We start from the raw sequence: 21,638 nt of genomic DNA, 5'->3' as shown, positions 1-21,638 counted from the left end.
ATGTGAATTAGCATAAACCACGCCCCCTCGGTAGCAACATCGAATCAGAGCCAGGCGAGGGCGTGGTCTGCTGTGTTTTGATGGTGCTGTAAAGTGGGCCAGAGGGCAGGCTGCAGCTGTCACTCCCGGGAAAGCACAAGGGCCGGCATGTAGAGCGCTACGTCGCAGTGTCACTCAGAAGAAGACCGTTAAGGTAAGAGAACTTCGCCACATAAAGTTTTGCATTTAGTAAGAATAGGCCAATATAGCTTAAATTAGCTTAATTGACATTTTTGGACTCGACAACATTCTTAGTCCTCTAAGCTATGTGTATCACTGTCTAAAGTGTGCCAGGCTATGTCCACAAAGGCCTTTTTATTGATTATAAGATTGGACTATTATTTAATCGGTTACTATTGTTGTGGTCCACGTGCAGCATGCGTCAAAAGGTCAAATTAATAACCCTTCACTGCCTATTGGTCTAGAACAGAGTGGAAACCTCTAGGGAGTTATTTAGTGTAATTAGTCGCGTTTTATTTGGCACATCCCGTGGTGCGGTCTGTGACCACGTCATCGGAGATCGGAGGATTGACATCGATAGTTGACGCTATGTAGGCTAAAGCCTAGTTAAAGTGAAGTCCAGACGGACTCCTCTGACACAGTGGCCTTTACCTACGAGGGCAACTATTGGCGCCATCTGCATTGGCTTTGAGAATGACATGAGGTCAAACGACCTGCAATCAAAACAAAGCTCCACACATATCGTATTAGATAAATGCGAAATATAACTTTTAAAAAGATTAAAGATTGAATATATATAAAGATGTATTACATATTTAAGGGTGGCAGGGGTCTAGATATCCAGACAGTTTGAAAGGACACGTGCACTGACACTGGGCTCGATGCCATCAGCAAGAGAAGGACCCAAGAGCGTCCAAAGACCTCCAGATCATCCACTGTGATAGCCAGACCTCCAGATCATCCACTGTGATAGCCAGACCTCCAGATCATCCACTGTGATAGCCAGACCTCCAGATCATCCACTGTGATAGCCAGACCTCCCGATCCCTGTTCAGAGAAAGCACCCAAGCCCATCGCTCCTCTGCTCCTTTCTGGAAACAACACTCAAACAAGTCCCTTCATGTTCAGAATAGGCATTAGAGCGCTGAGGAGGCCTGCTACAGCAGTACCCCTCAGAAATATAGGCTCCCTAGGGTTAGATCCTTTTCATACGATTGTACGTGTCTTTTATCATTTTCAAATGCAGGCGGTTGGCCTAACATCGGCTTTTACTTAGGTTAGCCGGAAGGTCCCCTTCTCCCAGGAAGCAGAGTCAAAGGATGTCTTTGTCTTTCAGAGCCGCCATGTTGCTGAGCAGAGCAACCAGTGGGTCAGAGCCTGGCCGGGAAGTAGATCTGGAACAGGACCTCCATGTGAGGGGGACCACAGAGGGGCCAGGGGACGTGAGTCCTTCACACACTTCATTGGGATTGATTTAGGTATAAAACCAGAATAAAGATAGTGGCTCATTTAACATGTCCTGGTTGAATCCACCCGCACGTTTCTTGATATAGTCGACCCATTAGTCACGTTTGTAAAGCAGAATAGCTCTACAGAGCGGTCGATACCTGACAGTTTGGGCTGACGGTGTAAAGGGCCTGCGCTGCATACAGCCCCTCTCCTGCCCTGCCCTGCTGCTGCTCTGTGTAGCAGCTCCCCTCAGTGCCATTAGTAGTTCCCTAAGGGCCATAAGCAGTTCCCCTTAGTGCCATTGGCAGATCCACTTAGTTCCATTAGTAGTTCCACTTAGTGCCATTGGCAGATCCACTTAGTTCCATTAGTAGTTCCCCTTAGTGCCATTAGTAGTTACACTTAGTACCATTAGCAGTTCCACTTAGGGCCATTAATAGTTACACTTAGTGCCATTAGTAGTTACACTTAGTTACACTTAGTGCCATTACACTGCTAATGGCACTTAGTGCACTTAGATTCCAGCCTCTACCTGCTCATGCATCTGAATTTACTGTAAATTGCTTTGAAATGAAAGCAATAAACAGTAAAAATGTATAAACAGGATAAAAAGGCACATTTTGTCTTGCACTTTGGACCTCGAACCTTAGGCCCTTTATCAGCAGCCATTTTGGAATGCCATATCAGGGTAGGAAATGTGGAATCCATCAATTAATTTTGGTCCTATTTAATACTGTGTTTCACACCTAAATGCACATCAATGGAACAAGGCCATTATAAAAGTTATAAATTAAACCTGTGAACTTTTCCCTGAAATTAATTGTCAAAATTGCTGCTGGAAAATTGTACCATTGAAGGGCTGGATTAAATCCCTGAACTGTGGGCTCTTGATGTCAGGACCTCTCTCAGAGTGAGCTGAAACCAGAGATGAGGGTGACAGAGGCCACTCCCTCCTTCCCCAAACTTCACCAGTACTTTTCCACTGGCACTAGAAGTGAGGCAGTGGGTCAAGAAAGGAAAGCTCGGGGCCTGTCCTTCCCCTCCTGGGAGTCACTATCATCTACTGTTACCGACCGTACACACATGGGCACGTCCAGGATAGACGATAGACAGCCTTTTGGGGCCTGGGTCCTTCTGGAGGGTTCTGGGTAGCAGAGAAACCCCCCTGTGTATTTACCTTGTGTTTTCATATTTTATCGTGGGTACGATTTGAGAGTGGTAAAGAGAGTAAAAATACCATGACAAAGTTAACATTTTAAGAACCTGTGATTGACAGGAAAGATGGATTCCCGGATTGGTCAAAAATGAGCTAAAATAGTCAACTCAGAAAGGATATTCTCGCTTTCCTTCAGGAATTGCTGGCAGATGGCTATGGAAATTCCAACAATGGCACTAAAATAATCTTCAATCTTAAATACAGCCCATTAACTGTTTATATTTCTTTGCATATTTGAATCCTGTTTTTTTTACTTTGATGTTTCTATCTTTGTAAAGCAGAGCATCTGTGACCATCACAATTGAATAAATTAATTCCCAATAAAGCTTTGTGAATTTGAATCCCCTGCGTTGGACAGGTCAGTGAGCTGGAGTTCCTGGAGGACTCCTCCGTCTCCACCTCCTGCTCCACCTCCTGCTCCTCCTCCTCTCCCGAAGCAGTGACAGGAGAGTCCTTCTGCCAGTGTGAGCTCCAGGCAGCCCCCGGCCACGGGACCCCGCTACAGGGCCCCGAGGCAGACTGCCTCTGTGGGGAGGAGGACGACGGTAAGGACCCTGCCAAACTACAGCCAACAGTTATAAATAATAATGGTGTTAAATGATCGTATAATATCTTCCTAGTTCCTAGTGTTAATAATGATGCTTAACGCTAACAGTATAATAATAGTTCATAGACCACTGCTGTATTACAATGATGCTAAATTATAACAGTATACGTTTTTATAGTTGGCTCTGTAGCCTAACTTAGATGCCTCCTTGCTCATAAAGACATGTCATAATACAACATTCAACTATTATTCCTGAGCTTCAGTACAGCTCACATGGGCTTCTAGCTCACCGATGTCAACAGCGCCCCATCAACACCTGCCTGTCCTGTCCCCAGGCTTCAGTTGGGTGTGGGAGGAGACCAGTAAGTCCACCGAGGTGTCTCTGAGCTGCGGCGGGAGGAAGGCCAGCTTCCACGCCGACTACAGCTGCGGCACGGCGGCTACCCGCGGTACCGAGGCCCTGGCCGAGGGCCAGCACTTCTGGGAAATCAAGATGACCTCCCCGGTGTATGGGACCGACATGGTGGGTACAGTCTGGGTGCTACTGAGGACCACTTTCATGTTAAGCCTCACGATATTCCTTAAGGTTGTGTCTGATGTTGTCATCAATCCAAGGGGTTTTATTAATAACTGGGTAACCAGTGAAAGTATACGGAGCATAAAAGTTAAGGGCTGATGTACACACATTATTCAACCAAAATTGGTCTTTAATATTAGCAAATTGAGGAGGGTAAGTAATGACTACTCATTAAGGATGCAAGATTTTGATTATACGTTTCTGGGTAATTGTAGGAAAGTCTGAGGTCTGACAGCAGACAAGCTCCAATGTGGTTGAACTGGGCGTTTCACATCCTTTTCCTTCATATTTGTTAAGATGAATCGTGTTGCTGGAGGTGATCTGTAAGCGTGCAATTGGCAAACACAAAATCAACACAGTGTAGACTGAAACCGAGAAATGCAGTTCCACCTTTGAAAGCTTCACTTTAATATCCGGTAACAGACACAAGGCGGAAATAATCCCCTTCAGTTTCTTCTTTCCGGACCAATCTCTGTGCTGGCTCTCCCAAGAGACCAGAAATCCTGCTATAAAACAGTAGGACTGCTGGATAAATAGTTCTGCTATAACGTGGAAGGACTACTGCATCTGAGGAGCTGCTATAACATGGTGGGACTGCTGGATCAGAAGTTCTGCTCTTACATAGTGGGACTCCTGGATCAGAAGTTCTGCTCTTACATAGTGGGACTGCTGGATCAGAATTATTAATACCAGTTGAGAAACACTGGTATAAATAATGAATTGAGCCGGTGTTTTATGCTGCCATGTAGGATATCTCTCTCTGTTGAATGTTTCCGGTGATCGCTGGTTTAACCTGCACAACAGGTGTGTAGCCTCACCCAGCCACAGAGTCGAATAGAACTGGCATAGGCCAGGTGAGGCTGCTTAAACCAGTAATCAACCAAACACTCCACAGTTAACTTTCGGTAAATCTGCTGTGATGACACACCAAGGCCATTTTACTATATCAAGCTCACCATTTGTGCAAAGATTGGAAGGATCCTCATTCTCCAAATATAGCCTGTATTGCCCCTGCTGGTTGATACCGCCATGTAGCTCAGTGGTAGAACGCTGGGCGAGCCATGTTGGGCCGGGGGTCTACTGTTTTTTGTATGCAGGACCCCGTTAGCATTGCCCTAACCAGACTATACATTTTGATTTGTTATTGTTCCCACCTCACCCAGGTGGGAACCTCCTAGGAGAGGTGATGGAAGCAGTGGTCTATGTTTGTGGGACAGGACACTCTCTTTCACCAAATTAAGTTTGAATGCCAATGGTATGTTTAGGGGAAACGTGTGGGAACAAGCCCACAGCTTTCTGCTGTTGTATGGTGGCCTTTTCCTGACTCCAGTCATGTTTGTGTGACCTGGTTCAGATGGTTGGGGTCGGAACGTCTGAGGTGAACCTGGACAAGTTCAAGTACAGTTTCTGCAGCATGTTGGGCAACGACGAAGACAGCTGGGGACTGTCCTACACAGGTAAACAGGGTGCACAGTTCAGTTTGTATTAGAGCTGTCATGTTTTAAAAAGTTAAGTTGTAGAACTCGGGTGTTCCTGTTTTAGTTGGATCGTTTCCCTTGTGCAACATGTTAATTGTCTCAAACGCTCATATTTCAGATAAACGAGTTTGCTCTCTGTCTTTCTGATGTTTGCTATTCTTTTAACAAATTTCTTGCGTTTTTTGAAGTGGTCTTTCAATAAAGTCGGACTTGAATAAGGTTTGTTTTGCTGTTGTTGTACCTTTTTAAGGTCTGCTGCAGCACGGGGGGACCAAGGAGATGTTCTCCCCCAGGTTCGGCCAGGGCTCCATTATCGGGGTACACCTGGACACCTGGCACGGAACCCTCACCTTCTACAAGAACCGGCACTACATAGGTGAGCTTCTGCCACCCATCACATGACATGACATCACCCACATCACATTCAGCTGAGCTTTAGCCAAAGAACCGGCAGTGCACAGCTGAGCTTCTGCCACCGTCACATCTCTTAAGATCCAGCTGCCGCTTAATAGAAAGCAAAGCACAATAAGTGCATTCAACAGGCCAGGAATTGCAAGAATCATGTGAGTACATACAATTAATCAAATCAGGCCACACTTTTCCTTCTCTGCCATCTACAGTATTCATTTTTACTGAGTCACGTCTAAAGGTTTTTTTGTCTGAGGCACAGCACAGAAATAAGAATCTGAACTGAAACCTTTATCGGTGCCTCCAGCCGGGACCTCTGGAACTATTTGTTCAAGGAGGCTTCTCGCTTTGGATTTCTTGTCATGGTTTCTTCCATTATCTACTCCTGATCATTTTTAATGTTTGCCTTTTGTGTGTGAAACATTTGACATTGTTGACATTGGTTGAAACCATCTATATTAAACCTCATCTCCTCTCCTGATTGATTTGGTTGTTGTTTGATGGTTTGTATCTGCCCTGCATCTCATCCTCCATGCAGGGCTTTTCCCGTCCAAAAGCTGTGTTGCTCTGTTGTTAGATTATATTATATTAAACAGGTTTTTGTGGTGAAAAAACCTGTTTTTCTCTGGTTCTGCAAAAACATTTTGGGGGCAAACGGACCACTGAGGTAAATTGTCCTCTCCGCGACTTCTCCACAGAAAAGGGGTTGATGTTGCATAAAGACATCAACCTGCATCTGAAGCACCACTCTCCTATATTATAAGATGACAAAAATCCTTTTTAATGATAAAGATGTTACGACGATGTCACTGGCAAAATGGCTCAAGCCCTTCCATCTCCTCCTCACCACATCCTCTCCCCCTCCCCCTCCCCCCAGGTGTGGCCACCACCCGGCTGCAGAACAAGGCCTTCTACCCCATGGTCTGCTCCACAGCCGCCAAGAGCAGCGTGAAGGTGATCCGAGCACGCCACTCCCCCACCTCCCTGCAGTACCTCTGCTGCGCTCGCCTTCGCAAGCAGATGCCCCGCTGCCCAGACGTGCTGCGGGCGCTGGACCTCCCGCCGGGCCTCCTCCGTCTCCTCCAGTCCCAGCTGGGTTGGGTCTTCAACCTCCCCCAGGGACCGGAGCAGCCACTCAGAGACGCGGTGGTCAACGACCTCACCCAGGACACGATGGGTCCCCGATCCTCTGGCAGCCCAGTGTCCACCCAGAGTGCCTCTCCCTCCCCCAGCCCGCTCAGCGACACACCGCCCTGCCAGGCGTGTCCCCAGGGGTACCTTGACACCGGGGGTACCTGCGTCTGCCCTCCCACGCCCCCCAGCAGTGACTCCTCTGAGCCTGAGGACTACCAGAGCAAGCAGGGCTGCAGGACTTGAGCCCGCCGACATCCTCCCCCCGCTCTCCCCAAACGGCTGCTGGCAGTATACCAGGGGCCCCGGGGAGCCAATCATAGCTTTTGTCAGATTTCTATAATTTGCCCGAAGTAAAGTCATACGCTTATACACTAGCAGCCACAAGCACACTTATGGAGCTTCATTATGTCATTGTTTATCTAAATGATAATCATCTCCTGTATCTACACTTATCAAGTTTGTGTTTTGTGACGCGGATTTGGATTTGTGTTCATATCATATTGTGATCAAATAAAACACATCTACCGTTCTAACTTGAAGGTCAGCAGAAAATATACTTTACTTTACTGCTGTTAGAACAGTTGGCCTTTTCATTAACTATGCTGGCTTATTGGCCTCTGCTACTGTGGAAAAGTAGTGAACAAAGAGTCGCCATTTAGCCAATACACGCATGGCTTCATATCCATATCATGTTTGTGTGCCCACTGCCCATCAAAGACATTTGTGAATGAAGGAGAAACAGCAACGTTGCATGGGACAGAGTAGTGCAACACTATGAATGGCTCAGGTCTACAACAGCATCACCTGTGGTGAAACGGCTGTTTCACCAAACCTTAAATGCCAAGATTGTTTTTAGCTTAACTTAAAAAAAGAAGAAAGCTTACACAAACGAATTCTATAACCTACACCAATGGTGGAAGGCTTGATGTGGTTGTCGGTTTATGATCTGACAACAAGCCACTTTCAATGTTTTTCTCATGGATCGGCTTCCAAGAAGTCTGGTTTTGTGTAATGGATTCTGTAGATATTAGAATTTCATTATTTTTATGCAATCTACAGTAGTTAAGGTATAAACAGCCATTGTGATTTTAATGCTTTGAAATGTGAATGAATGTATATTTTCTTACTTTGTACTGAGGAAACTCATAAAATTAAACATTACCTATTCCCGCACAACCTGAATGATTGATTTCTTCAAATGTATATGAATGCATGTCCATTAATCCTTACAATTAAAAGAAAATCACAAACGGAACAGTAATTTTTTTATATTATAAACATCTATGTATATAATACATGTACAAAATATAAACTCATCACGTCACTCTGAAGGTGTAATAAAGTGCTTTCAGGTTGATGTTATTCAGCATGATAGCTCAGTAGGCAACATCAAGAACAATAACATTAGCTAAATCGTTAGCTAGCTTCCAAACATTAGAAATCATGTAGATTAGACATTGGCTAGCTTTGAAACATTGGCTCTTATGTAGATAAGAGCTTATATAGATTCAAAATATTAGCTAGTTCGAAATATAACATATCTTATAGACATAAGCTAGCCCTTAAACATTAGCTAGATTGTAAATGTTAGCTTGCTTTGGTAGCCGCCATCTTGTAGGCCTTAGGTAGCCTGAAGTTTTTGTTGACATGGATTTCAAAGCGTTCATTCAGGCCAGAAGGAATCCGCCTAGTCCAGACCCATCTCCGGGTTTGGCTCCGAGAGACAGCGGTAGATTCTGGATGAGATATCGGGTCCAACTCTTCTTTCTCTTCCCTCGGAAGTCACGGAGAGTGGAGCCAATAGCTTCCTCCGCTGCTCCACTGATTCCAAACTCCCATAGGCCTTGATAAGAGCAGGATACGTTACACCTCAAACCCTTCAAACTCCCATAGGCCTTGATAAGAGCAGGATATGTTACACCTCAAACCCTTCAAACTCCCATAGGCCTTGATAAAGCAGGAGGATATATTACACCTCAAACCCTTTAAGTTCATAACTATACAAACGGTCTGAATGTTGGTCTTTTATCACCTGCACCAGGGCTTGTTTTAGATATTTCATTGTCCTATTTTTTATGAATTAAGTTTTGCATTTATTTTGGTTACGTTCTCAGAGCTAATTCAAATACACAGATTCCAAATTATTCATTGCACTAAGTGGCAGGTGCAAACGATATCTGTGTGTGTGGATAAAGATGCACTGCATGAGCAATGCCAAAGGTTTGCAACAGTTCAACACCCAGAAATGAGGTCACACGAAAAACACCGGTTGGGAGCCAACTCCTCAAGGATTGTGAACAAGATTCTACCTGCAGCAGGAGATGGGGGGAGGGGTAGGAAGCCGTCACAGCTGTCGCTACGGCCACGCTGACCCGATTGAGCTGCTGCACCTGCCGGTTCCACACCTGGCGCAGCCCGGCGCCCTCCTTCTTCACCTGCACCCCGCTGGCCCACGGCCCATCCGCGCAGAACGGGAGGCCGCCTCGCTCAGCCAGCTGCCTGAGAGGAGACCGATGAGGCTTAACAGGCCGCAGCCATGGGCCGCCCGGCGTCCTTTACACTCTGGATCCGTACAGCGTTTTGAACCCCACCAAGACATGCCCCTCATATCGATGTCCAAACACTATACAGTATATATATATATATATATATATATATATATATATATATATATGCATACAGTACCCCCACTCATTATATTGCTTGTGGCTTTTCAACCTATTGGTTATTATTTCAATCCAAAATATATATAATAACTATAGCTTATAAGCCATCAGTCAAAGTGTCATCAAAGTGGGGTCCCGCCCCCAAGGTGGACCTGAAGATGCATGACTTGATGGAAATGGCATGTTACCGTGACAGCAGCACCAGGTGTGTTTTACCTGGAAGGCCGTTTGGACAAGGCTTTCGTGACGCCCACCAGGTGGTCTGTGACGGCCTGCCAGTCGCGGAAGAAGGAGACGGAGACGTTCCTGCAGAGCTGGAGGTACACCATCACCTGAGAACACAGACGCCGGTACTGCAGGCTAGCAACACAGCTAGGAGGGAATGCTTCGGGTTCTATACACTAAATGAAACCAACCGCACAACCATTCATGAAAAGAAAAAAGCTAAGACTGCTAAATCCATTGATGATCCAATGATTATGAACACATGAACGTTTTAGTTTTCAAACTGAACCCACCTCCTCCATGTCCAGATCCTCCATGCCGATCTGGGCCTGAAGGCTGGGGGCGCTCCAGGCTGAAGCACTAGAAGACATAATGCCCTCTCTTAGTTAGATTGAGTTTCTAACAACATTATGAAGTAAAGAAGGCGTTGGTTTAACCACAGGTTTGGTCCCGCAGGCGAGACTATGACTGTCACTTTACAACCTTCACCATAGACATAGAAATTGAGTTAATAATAATAACAAGCTATTTAAGAGAACCTGTTCATCTGTGATCCAATAACCAACAGGGTGACCACTTTGTTGGCGTTTCCATTCAGAAACTCCAGCATCCCAGCGAGGAGAGACCGCCCGGAGGGACCTTCATCGCTCCGGAGAACCTGAAAGTAAAAAGACCACCCAAACCACTAAAACACCACCACCTCACCATAGCAAAGCTTCCAAGATTCTGGAAGGGTTTAAATGTGTGAAATGTTTTCACAAAGCTTCACCTCTTTGACACTGATCACCACGTCAATGAAGTCGGCCAAATCCAGAACCCAGCTCACTTGATCCTCTTCCACCGAACCACAACCGTCCTCTCCGGGCTGAAAGCAGAAACGTTACCCTAATAAATCCTTTCTACCAAGAAAATTACTTCTAAATCGTGTGCCACAATCCACACCTTTTGTGCTTTGCAACAAAATCTTTTTGTGCTTTGCAACAAAAAGATTTCATCCCCCACCAATACATATCTCGAGCCCTGAGACCAACCTGGGCCAGCTCCCGGGTCCAGCAGATAGTCTGGGGAAGGGATTGGCTGTCGATCACAAACCTCCAGCCTGAGGTGGAGAGGCGGTCCAACAAGAAGTCTGAGCCATTGTGCTGTAAAACCGCTAGAGGGGAAGAGAGACAGGTTACAGCCCTGGCCCCACCTGGTGGGGACGTTTTGAGTGAGGCGCAGAGATAAAACTTAACTTTCATCTTTAGAAAGAAACACATTAATTAACTTATGTTTCAATAAAATATCATGTTTCGGTGGCTTACTTATGAATTGAGTTTAGAGCCGATTATTTCAGCTTTCGGTTCAGTGAATGCTTTTAACATTCCATGACATTCTTTTTGATAACAATGTTGATACATTTTAGATTTTTTGGATGCACGGATATTGCGCATGTGCTTAAAACAACTGAATGTTTTGAGCCGCTGAATGTAGGCCGATTTTAGGATGTCTAAACCACAGCTAATGCCAGGGAAATGTGTGGAAGCTGCTCCAACGCACAGAGAAGGATTTTGAAGGTAGGAAAGGGGGTGATATTTTTTTAAACCAAATTGAATAGTTAAGATCTGTCACGCTCCATAGTTCTTGGATGACGACACGATTTAGTTGATAGTCATTTTTTAACATTTATTTCAGAATTACATGGAAAGCATATTATAATGCTAATCTGAAGTTGTTAAACTCCACTTTGCAAACCAAACGGCGTGTTAAGTGTTCTGATATTCTATCTTAATAAATCTGTATTCTGATTAGCATAGTCATCGGTGCGTGCCACCTGACCTTTTTCTTTTGCGTTCAAGATTTATGCACTGGAATGAAATGCATTCCGTTTTTTGCCCATCATATAAAACCCTGAACCTCAAAGCAATAAAAGGTGTTTAACTCTTCGCCCTCATTAGTAAGAACTTTGGCCTATCTTAAATCCTCCAAATGATTTCCCAGGGCCTAATTTGGTTTCAGTCACAACATGGGGGTGAGGATTATTTTTTCCGATTAACAATTCCGTAATCTAACAAAATATGCCCTATGTTCCAATGTTGAAACACAAATGTTAATGTCTCCCCATTTAATTTCAGTGGGGTAAGATAACGGACAATATAAAACCCACCACCCTATCAACTCACTCTCCGGCCCCCCATTTTTACCTGGATCTATGCATATAGTCAGGCTTTTGAGACAGTTCTCTGGCCTCAAACTTCTCATGTGCTCTGCCAGTTTCTTCCTTCCCTGCTGCTCCCGTTTCCTCTCCTCCTTCTCTATGGCTCTCGCTGCTCTCTGATCATCTCTAGCATCTCTCTTCTGCTTTGCTTTAAGCTGCTCTGCTTCAGTGTGATCTCTGGAGCGTCGCTTTCGGTCGGGACAGGGGCTCAACGACCCTGGTCCCAGCGGAGGACAGGGGCTCTTAGACCTGGGTACCCGCGGAGGAGACAGATTATGATCTTGACTTGGTTCATCTGTGGATGCCAAGGTTGGTGATGTTGTGTCGTCGCTGCATTGGGTGTCAACGCTTTCTACTATGAAGGTCACTGATTCCGTCTTGGTTTCACTGTGACATTCGTCCTCGGATTCGGATATTTCCCATGTTGTAGCTCTGAGTGCCGCAGACATGGCACCATCTCGTTCGTACGCTGGAATGAATTCATGCCATTATATTTCCGGCTTCTTCTGGCGCACCGCCCCACGCGTCACGGGCCCCGCCCCACACCGTCACTGGCCTCGCCCCATAAATGTAATTAGATGTCCGCCCCATATAGCCTACTGTCTATAAATAACTATTCTTCACAGGACAAATATCATCGTTCTCCCTAAGAATTACACACCGGCTATGTTATTTTATTTTTTTACAATAGGAAAACCATCTCATCATGACTTTATAAAACCCACATTTCCATAGTTTTTACTTGGTTTGGTAAGTTCTTAGGTTTCATTTTCATTGGCCTCTTTCAAAGAATGATCACGCGCAAATAATTGAAAGGAGACAATTTGCAGGCAGTTGCACTGTTTATCATGGATTACACATAAAAAATATAGATTTATTTTTAACGCAGGAATCTATTTACATGATCAGTGAAACACGAGAAGCAGGCCAGGTGCCAAAAGCTCAATGGTTGCATTGCATTAACCAGAAAAAAATAATCTTAACAGCATATATACTAAAGTGCTCTGATGCAAGGAACCTCATTCCCCTGAGCTCCAGAGCTGGCAGTAACAGGATATTGTGGACACGACAGCTTCCACCTGGGAACATCAGGAACCGCAAGAACATGAATAACACCTCCTCTGGAACCGGCTGCCAATAGAACCTCTCGTCCTCTCCTCACTCTTCGCTGGTTTTCTTCAGTTTGCTCTTGAGCTCTGACATAAGAGGGTTCCCGAATCTGTTGGGGGGGGGGAAGAGACCACAATGAGGTGATAACAACGTGCAGCGAACAGCCTACAGAGAAGGAATGCAGGTTTCTGGAGGAGATAAAAGCTGTACCCAGGTTGCTTTGGGGGCGTCCATCTTGGTTTACGCTCAGCGACGGTTGGTTTTGGAGATATTGTCTGTCCTTGTTGCGGTTCAGATTGCTGCTGTAAGCAGACACAATTCACAAAGACACAATAAAGGAACCCATTAAAAAAATATTTTAATTTCATGCAAACAAACGTCTTCACATTAAGAAGAAGAACAAAGTTAATATAATGAAGACATTGCATCAATGGCACACTTTATCACCTCAGGGACGACTTCATCTCCTCCCTTCACCACCCTCTGGGTTTTCTTCAGAGCTGGGAAGCCACCTCCGAAACCTGAGAGAACAATAAACATTAAAGGGGTGATATCATGTCACCAGGTGTGAGGGTGAACATCCATTACAAGCCGTTTGAAAATCATCCTTTCCCTTTTTCCTAGTGACATCACAAGTGGGCTTGTCCACCTAGATGTATGCCGGATAGATCAGTCCACCAGCCTACCCAGTGGACTATTTCAAATGTTGCTTATCTATCTATCCATCATACATCTAGGTGGACACGCCCACTAGTAGTCTCACTAGGGCACAGGGAAAGGCAGATTCTCAAACGGCTTGTAATGGCTTATCACACTCACACATGGTGGCACGATATCACCCATTTCCTTTACAGTAACTGAATGAGTCAGAATGTACAAAGTACATGTTGACCTACCAGGAAGCTTTATCCCAACCCCGATGCCTCCCATTGGCCTGCCTGCCAGAGGCGGGGCTTGCTGGGTGTTAAAGCGGTGTGAGGGGGCGGCCTCCAGGGAAGGCATCTGCAGTAGGGCCCTGGGGTCGGTGGGACGCCTCGTGCTGGGGTTCTTCACCAGGATGCGATACTTCTGGACGGTTAGGTCCAAAACATTAACGTCCAGCTGCAATAAACAACAGAAATATAAGGTCTATGACGTCATGAAGAATGATGAAAAAAATAAAGCAATATATTGGGTCAAATATACCTCAAACTCCTCTCCAAATGTTCCTGGAGGTAGACTGTGTCGCTGTCTGGCTCTCTCTTCTGCGCTCAGGCCAAGAGCGGGTGGAGCAATGAATTCTGATCTTCTAGACCGGGCTTGGTTCTTTAACAAAACCTTGTACGATGGATGTTTGGAGTCCAAACATGGACCTTGTCTGCTTTCGCCAAACCCCTTTTTTTCCCTCAGCACGACAGAGTCTACCTCAGGAGGTGAGCTGGCGTCGGACAGCTTCACGTCAGGCAGCAGGCGAGACGTATCCCCTACACCAGAGTCTTCATCCACACTGTTGGGGATAGGAACCGGTATCACTGGTGTTTCATAACTTCCATCCTCTGTTGCCCCGTCATAACTCATGGCTAATGCTGAAACCTCAGGATATATGTTGATGGCCTCCATTTTTATAGCTGTTTCTTCATTCATTTGCGATTCTTCCAATGATTCATCATGTTCTGCCCGAGATGAGACAGCTTCATCATCAGAGAGCTTTCCAGGAGGCGGCAGGTGGTGGCGTTGTGGTTCCTTTTCTTGTGAAGGTGTCCTTCCCTCAATGAATGAGGGTGGCGATACATCTGGAGCATCAAGGTGCACTGTCATCAACATTTCAGGCAATCGTATTCCCTCTGGTTTAGTGGTTAAAACCTCACAGTCTGGCATACTTTCTCTTCCTGAGATATTTTCTGAATCCTCACCATCCTGTGCTTCCAAAATATCTGATTTTCCCAAAGTCCCCGCCAATCCATGTAGGTAAGAATATGAGTCCAGTGGCAGTTCCTCGTCTTCTTCCCCTTCAATCTGGGTAGACATCTCCTTCATCTCATCTTGGTCTTGGATCTGCTCCTCAAAGTTAGTTGGATGGTTGGTAGTCTCATGCGTCTGATCAGCTGCTTCATAAGTATCATCGTCGTCGTCTGAGGAGGAGGAGGAGGTCTGTAATACTGCTTGGTTCTCTGTCTTTGTTGGGACAGAAAGGGTGTGGTCTGTGTCTTTGTGGAGGACCCCCATTCCTAGAATCTCCTCGTCCGTCCCCGTCGCCTGCCCAAAAGTCAAGGCTTGCTCATCCTCAGCAGCTTTTAAAGCTGAAACAACTTCCACATGTTCTTCAATTTTCTTTGCTGAAGTCCGGGTTTGCGGTTCTGTAACTCCGAAGGTGGACTCCTGTAGTTCAGCTGGCAGGTCCTGTCTTATGTCCATCAAAAGGTCAGAGGATATATCAGTAAGAGATCCTGGTCCTACGGTCTCAACTACTGACGGATCGGATTCTCCAGCTTTTCTTTGCTGTTTCGATTCTGTGGTCTCCTCAGGCCCAGCGATTCCCGTCTCTTCATCTGAAATGTCTTTAACAATGTCCTCTGTTTTCGTCTGTCCATCATCAAAGGATCGAACTTGGTTGTCAATTGGCTGATGGATGGATTCAGGTTCAATATAGTCCTCTGATTGGCTTGGAGTACGCCCTTTGTTTTCTTCAGTCATGGTGGCGGCTGTGGATTCACCTTCACACGGCTCTGTTGTCTTCTGTATCACAGTGTGTGGCAGAATTAATATTTCCTCACAAAACAGGCGGTCATCCTGTGTGTTGACCTCATCATACAAAACACTCCTTAAGACTATGTTATCCAACGCTACCGCCTCTTTAGATGCAGCTCTCTGTCTTTGGTCCTGTCTTATGTCCATCAAAAGGCCAGAGGATATATCAGTAAGAGATCCTGGTCCTACGGCCTCAACTACTGACGAATTGGATTCTCCAGCTTTTCTTTGCTTTTTTGATTCTGTGGTCTCCTCAGGCCCAGCGATTCCCATCTCTTCATCTGAAATGTCTGTAACAATGTCCTCTGTTTTCGTCTGTCCATCATCAAAGGATCGAACTTGGTTGTCAATTGGCTGATGGATGGATTCAGGTTCAATATAGTCCTCTGATTGGCTTGGAGTACGCCCTTTGTTTTCTTCAGTCATGGTGGCGGCTGTGGATTCACCTTCACACAGCTCTGTTGTCTTCTGTATCACAGTGTGTGGCAGAATTAATATTTCCTCACAAAACAGGCGGTCATCCTGTGTGTTGACCTCATCATACCAAACACTCCTTAAGACTATGTTATCCAACGCTACCGCCTCTTTAGATGCAGCTCCTGTGGATTCACTCCTCTCCCCGTCTAATTTTAACTCAAACAATGGTTCCTCAGTCTTAAAGTCTTCTACATCGGTCTTGTGAGCCTCATGCCTGGAGCAGTCCTCATCCGACAATCCGTCCCCTGTCCTCCCTTCCTCTCCTGTGGATCCTACTGCTCTACCACTCATCTGTTGTTCAACTCCCCGAGGGCCATCCCTGTCTCCAAGGCTCTCTGGATCAACACTCCATCCATCAACCATATCCTGACCGGCCACCGTATCTTCTCTTTCCCCGCTCTTCAAAGTCGTGTCATGGTCCTCCCGTTGAATGTGGTCTACCTCCCCTACCCTAGCTACGTATTTAAAACCTTCAGATAAGTTCGGTAACTGGGAAGCTACCCACCTTTCGTCAGAATCCCTTCCCATCAGGGCTATTTCCTCTGTATTCTCGGTGGCAGCAGCAAAGTCTCCATTGTATACTTCTGGAATTAGAAGTCTTGTTTCCTCAAATGGAATACAGCTCAGACCACGAAGCCCAGCACCTGATCCTGGAGAGGTCCCTGGGAAAATGTCTGGGAGCGCTGCACTCATTTCCTGTTCATTGTTGCCTTCCGTTTTCACCAGTAAGGCCACGCCTGGGGAATCAATTCCTACCGGCCACTGAGTACTGACCCCTCCTTCCCCATCATCCCCATCCTCATCGCTGGAGGCACTCGGAGAGTCTTTGGTATCATGTTTCACGGCATCACCAAAACCAAGCAAGGGTTCAGGACTGTTGAATTCAGTCACTGCCTCAGTTTTCAAACTGTAACTCAGTTCCTTGTCTTGGGCCGCTTTATGTATTAATGAAATCACTTCGGCTCCCCCTTCTTCCTCTCCTCTTTGGTTCACCTCTTCCTGGGGCTGTGACTCATCGTTTTGGGCATCAGCGTAGTTTTTGACTGGAGTTTTTTCTTCCACATATGCAGTGACTCCCTCCTTTGTAATTTCCTCTTTGGTTCCAAACACTATCTGGTTTCCTACTGGGCCTATTACATTACTTCCCTTTCTATAAAGATCATTACTCCCCTGGATGAGGAAACTGCTCTGTTCCTTCATCTCAAATTGGCCCACCCCAGATCTCTGCTTTGACTCCACTTCCAAACGTTCTTGTCCAACAACAGCATTACCATCGTTGGACAATGGGCTGCTCAGGTTGGCTTCTGGTGTGTCAACAAATGGAGTTAAGAAATCAGAAATTGTAATTTCCTGAACTACCTTGTCATCCTCATCTGAAACTATTCCAGTTAAGTCCTGTTCCCAGACTGCCTCAATAGACTTCAAATTGTTTTCACTTTGATCAACTGTGAGAGTGCTGGCAAAAGGCTCTGCTGATCCACCATCAGTGTTCTCTAGGTTTGGTGAATTTTTCTTTTGTGTATCTCCTCCTTCTGTAGATAAGTTTGCCTTATTTACAAAGGGGAGGTTCTCCTCTCTGATGATGTCATGGCCTTCCGTCTCTGACCCTGAAACATTGTTTGGTTCATTTAAATCTGGTTCTTCGTCACTGGAGAGAGAGACCCTTGCCGCTGCCACCTCCTCCTCCTCCTCCTCCTCCTCGTCCTCGTCCTCGTCCTCCTCCTTCTCCTCGTCCTCCCCCTCCTCCACTTCAGTGACCTTGCAATACTGGCCAGCTTCTTCTTCTGGTCTATCAGCAGCCAGTGCCTTTCCAACCTCCTCAACAAGACCCGAGTGGTGGTTGTCATTTTCTTCATCAGGGTAGTTCGAGGTCTCAGTGTCTTGTTGTTGCTGTTGTTTTTGATGGTTCTTAGACTCTTCTGCCCTGGACCTGCCTTCAAGAAGCTTTTCATAATTTTCTTGGTCAATCTGTTGCGTTGCTGCAGAAAAATTGATGCAGCCTTTTTCTGTTCTCTCTCGCTCTGTCTGATTGAACCATTGCACGCCATCAGTATCTTCCTGTTCTGTTCGACCGTGGATACCACTCCCTCTGGTGGACACTGCCGTGCACTGAACCTCCCTCGTCCCTCCTGGGCCTCGGAGGAGTCCGTCAGTAAGGGATGGTAGGGTGAGAGGAGGCTGAGGACAGTGGGGCAAAGAGGCGGTGTTCAGATCGGCTTGTTCCTCCTCCTCCTTTTTCTCTTCCTCCTCCTTTTTCTCCTCCTCCTCCTCCTTTTTCTCCTCCTCCTCCTCCGCCTTATCATCTCTCTGACTGGGGTCTCTCTGTGCTCTTTCAAAGTCCACCGTCTGACCCCCTGTCCGCTCGGCATTGCCTGGGTTGTTGACAGCAGGTTCTGCCCGCAGGAGCCTCGTCACCGCTCCGCTGATGTAGTTCTAGAGATGCGTGTGTCCACAAAGAGAAGGAGGGGCGAAGGAGGGGAGCACATATTTCATTAAACATTAAAAATAAATAATAAAATAACATTATATGGACGAAACAATTCTAATTCTGATTTAATTTCGGGAGCGGAACTCACCCAAACATTCCAAAAAGTTCTCTCCACTCGGATCAGCGCAGACTGTTCGTCCATCGCTGACTTTGAAATCCGACGGGCGGCGATGGTACTTAATAGTTGTATTGCTGATGTCAACTCGTGCAGGCGATCGAAAAGTTGTTTTTTGACAATAGAAATGTCCTCGTCCGACTCAAAACACGCATATATTGTGTCGTGAATGGTTAGCTGTGGGAATTTGGAGCGCCTTCTCGTCACGTAGCGGGGTTGCAGATGCAGATGTCCGGTATCAGAATGAGGAAGAGAGGCTGCAGAGTTGCGGATGTGATGATGACGGGGTTGGTCAAACCGCATGCACACACATTGAGTTGCCTTTCTGCGACGGCTGAATAATCAGCCCCAACAGGGCTGTCACAGCCGGTAAGTCATACAGCAACCGCTCTGTTCCGGTAAAGGACCCACTCGTCCTCACACACCCATCCTGCTCCTGTTGTTCACCCGTATACCTGGTCTGAAGAGACACACAACTGCTGTCAATGTGGGCGTTTGATTTGGATCTAAATGTATTTAAATTCACAAAATGTGGCACGATTTAAATGTGCTTCATTCAACAATGAAACGACTTGCTTTCATCTTCCTCTTTTTTCAAGATTTATTTTTGCATTTTTATTCTTGGTGATAGAGTGAGACAGACAGGAAGGTATGGATGAGAGACGGGGAGACATGCAGCAAAGGACCACAGGCATAAATTGAACCCGGGTCGCTGCCCAAAAAACCCTTATTGAGGAAGTTGTGTGGGACGTGATGAAAACACTCTTCCCCCTCCCCTCCCATCACCTCCTACGCGTATATGTCTCGTCTTCTGATTGGTCGAGAAGACTTTCCAGTGTAACTACTCTTTTTAATCGGCCAATCATTTTTTGTTCCGCTACTTTTTTTTATAACTTGTTTAATTTGACATTTGAAAGGAGAAGCACGTTGCTTTTCTGTATTCATTTTAATGAAGTCCTGTAAATAGGGCAATACATTTACATACATACATACATACATACATACATACATACATACATACATACATACATACATACATACATACATACATACATACATACATAGGCCTACATAGGCCTACATACATACATACATACATACATACATACATACATACATACATACATACATATGTATGCATTGTCGTTTCTATTGGACTTCATTATTATTATTATTATTATTATTATGCATTAACACACAACGGTGGAAGTTTCATGCACCGCGATGCACAAATATTTGGTAGTTGTGTTTCGTAAAATGTTATCCACATGGATATTTCACGATCCACAGATACATAATGTCCGCTTCTGTCTTGTAAATTCAAATCCACACTTTTACACATTTATGGATAGCAGGGCTCTTGTGAGTTGCTTCATTTTCTCGATAGATTTTTTTTCCAATCTGTCCCACTGGTGATCTGTAAAATGTGAATGAGACTATGCAAAAGCAGGCGCCGCTAGAGATTTGAGGCTGCTCGAGATTTGAGGCGCTATTCATCTTGGGCAACTTCAACCACTGTTTAATTGACAAATCACTGAAAGGCTTCTCTCAGTATGTCAACTGCACCACCTGTCTGGGGAAAATACTGGATGAATTCTATGGTTCAGTCCCAGACACCTAGAGACGTCTCCCTCCCTCCTCTCGGCTCTTCTCCACTGCAGCATACTGCTCGCTCCTGCCTATACATCTGTGGTGAAGAGGACAGAGAAAGTCATCAGTCAATATTTTTTACCGGTTCTGAAGCTGAGAAGATGGAGGTCCACAGAGAGGTCAAGCGGGCCATAAAAATTGCCAAGCTGAAAAATACAAACAAAGTGGAGCAGAGCTTTAAAAAAGGGGAACCTCCTCGCAGCCGCAGGTCTCAAGAGCATAGCAGCAGTTAACTCTGTCTGCACCAGCTGAAAGCCCAGCACTTCACTCCCGAATGATCTCGACGTTCTTCGCAAGATTTGAAAAGGACAACAGCACCCAGCTAGAATCAATCATCCCCTCACTCAGACCTGATGACTCTGTCCTAAATGGATTTATATAGCGCTTTTCCAACCATTGGCCACCCAAAGCGCTTTACAATATTGCCTCACATTCACACACCGACGGCGGAGTCAACCGCATGGCGACAGCCAGCTCGTCGGGAGCAGTTAGGGTTAGGTGCCTTGCTCAAGGACACCTCGACACTCAGGTTACCAGCCAACCCGCTCTACCTCCTGAGCTACTGCCGCCCCACAACACATCAGAGGTGATGAGAAAAGAACAGATCTCTAGGAACAGACCACATCTGTGGGCGGACTCTATGGCACTGTGGCACGGAGGTGTGTTCCAGCATCTGTTCCAGGGCTCTTTGACCAGCAGCACAGTCCCTGCAATGTGGAAAACCTCAATAACACAGAGGAGGAAGGCAACCTTCATCCCCAGGGCTGTCCAGCTCCTTAATGCTGGTCACTGACTTATGAACATGCTGCAATGCCATTTATAATTTAAGCACTTTGTTAAGCACTTTTTACTCATGTGTTGAAGGTTGTTGTTGCGTTATGTGTGTTGCTTGATTGTGAAATGTGTGTGTTTGATGCGTGTGTTTGTTGATTATGTAGTGTGGGTGCTGTTTGTGTTTGTTGATTTTGTCTCTTTTTCAGTTACTCTCATGCACCTCCTTTAAATTGCCCTTCGGAGACGAATATATGATTTAAATTGAATTGAATAGAATACAATGACCGTGTAGTTGTCTTCAAGATATTGTTGCATTTTGGCATTTTTTTCTGTCGACGGACCCATACTGGCCTCTAGTGGACGGAATCTGTACAACTGGCATATTAAAACGAGAGCTTGG

The 21,638-nt window shown here is 45.7% G+C and overlaps 3 protein-coding genes across 5 annotated transcripts; 1 reads left to right on the top strand and 2 right to left on the bottom strand.

The window, feature by feature from the left end:
• The first annotated feature begins 65 nt into the window (after positions 1-65).
• spsb3b (splA/ryanodine receptor domain and SOCS box containing 3b) lies at positions 66-8,064 on the top strand. The gene is made up of 7 exons (XM_060036787.1): positions 66-193; positions 1,337-1,442; positions 3,024-3,210; positions 3,548-3,735; positions 5,144-5,246; positions 5,518-5,643; positions 6,553-8,064. The coding sequence occupies exons 2-7, from the start codon at positions 1,344-1,346 to the stop codon at positions 7,050-7,052; spliced, it is 1,203 nt and encodes a 400-aa protein (XP_059892770.1). The 5' UTR covers positions 66-193; positions 1,337-1,343; the 3' UTR covers positions 7,053-8,064.
• LOC132446468 (probable crossover junction endonuclease EME2) lies at positions 7,293-12,426 on the bottom strand. Of its 2 annotated transcripts, none has more exons than XM_060036785.1 (8): positions 11,884-12,425; positions 10,732-10,853; positions 10,470-10,565; positions 10,240-10,358; positions 9,994-10,060; positions 9,692-9,807; positions 9,119-9,308; positions 7,293-8,652 (listed from the first exon to the last, which is right to left on the bottom strand). In XM_060036785.1, the coding sequence occupies exons 1-8, from the start codon at positions 12,344-12,346 to the stop codon at positions 8,497-8,499; spliced, it is 1,329 nt and encodes a 442-aa protein (XP_059892768.1). In that variant the 5' UTR covers positions 12,347-12,425; the 3' UTR covers positions 7,293-8,496. The 2 variants fall into 2 exon arrangements, with proteins under 2 accessions (XP_059892768.1, XP_059892769.1); XM_060036786.1 differs by having other exon boundaries at positions 8,509-8,756; positions 11,884-12,426.
• Positions 12,427-12,720: 294 nt separating this feature from the next.
• LOC132446128 (uncharacterized) lies at positions 12,721-19,166 on the bottom strand. Of its 2 annotated transcripts, none has more exons than XM_060036260.1 (6): positions 18,788-19,166; positions 14,193-18,644; positions 13,904-14,108; positions 13,455-13,528; positions 13,218-13,306; positions 12,721-13,116 (listed from the first exon to the last, which is right to left on the bottom strand). In XM_060036260.1, the coding sequence occupies exons 1-6, from the start codon at positions 19,115-19,117 to the stop codon at positions 13,056-13,058; spliced, it is 5,211 nt and encodes a 1,736-aa protein (XP_059892243.1). In that variant the 5' UTR covers positions 19,118-19,166; the 3' UTR covers positions 12,721-13,055. The 2 variants fall into 2 exon arrangements, with proteins under 2 accessions (XP_059892243.1, XP_059892242.1); XM_060036259.1 differs by having other exon boundaries at positions 13,218-13,309; positions 18,788-19,155.
• Positions 19,167-21,638: the final 2,472 nt, after the last annotated feature.

The sequence above is a fragment of the Gadus macrocephalus genome, chromosome 18 (assembly GCF_031168955.1).
Source record: "Gadus macrocephalus chromosome 18, ASM3116895v1".
NCBI lineage: Eukaryota > Metazoa > Chordata > Actinopteri > Gadiformes > Gadidae > Gadus > Gadus macrocephalus.
Note: the sequence above shows the minus strand (reverse complement) of the source record. Positions and strands in the feature narration are given on the sequence as shown.

Coding starts and splice junctions, on each gene's coding strand:
- LOC132446468 (XM_060036785.1), bottom strand. CDS start 12,346: ATGTCTGCGGCACTCAGAGCTACAACATGGGAAATATCCGAATCCGAG. Junction 10,854..11,883: donor GACTATATGCATAGATCCAG/GTAAAAATGGGG, acceptor CTTCCCCTCTAG/CGGTTTTACAGCACAATGGC. Junction 10,566..10,731: donor GGACCCGGGAGCTGGCCCAG/GTTGGTCTCAGG, acceptor TTCTGCTTTCAG/CCCGGAGAGGACGGTTGTGG.
- LOC132446128 (XM_060036259.1), bottom strand. CDS start 19,117: ATGCGGTTTGACCAACCCCGTCATCATCACATCCGCAACTCTGCAGCC. Junction 13,529..13,903: donor GGTTGGGATAAAGCTTCCTG/GTAGGTCAACAT, acceptor TTGTTCTCTCAG/GTTTCGGAGGTGGCTTCCCA. Junction 13,310..13,454: donor GAGATGAAGTCGTCCCTGAG/GTGATAAAGTGT, acceptor GTCTGCTTACAG/CAGCAATCTGAACCGCAACA.
- spsb3b (XM_060036787.1), top strand. CDS start 1,344: ATGTTGCTGAGCAGAGCAACCAGTGGGTCAGAGCCTGGCCGGGAAGTA. Junction 5,247..5,517: donor CTGGGGACTGTCCTACACAG/GTAAACAGGGTG, acceptor TACCTTTTTAAG/GTCTGCTGCAGCACGGGGGG. Junction 5,644..6,552: donor CAAGAACCGGCACTACATAG/GTGAGCTTCTGC, acceptor CCCTCCCCCCAG/GTGTGGCCACCACCCGGCTG.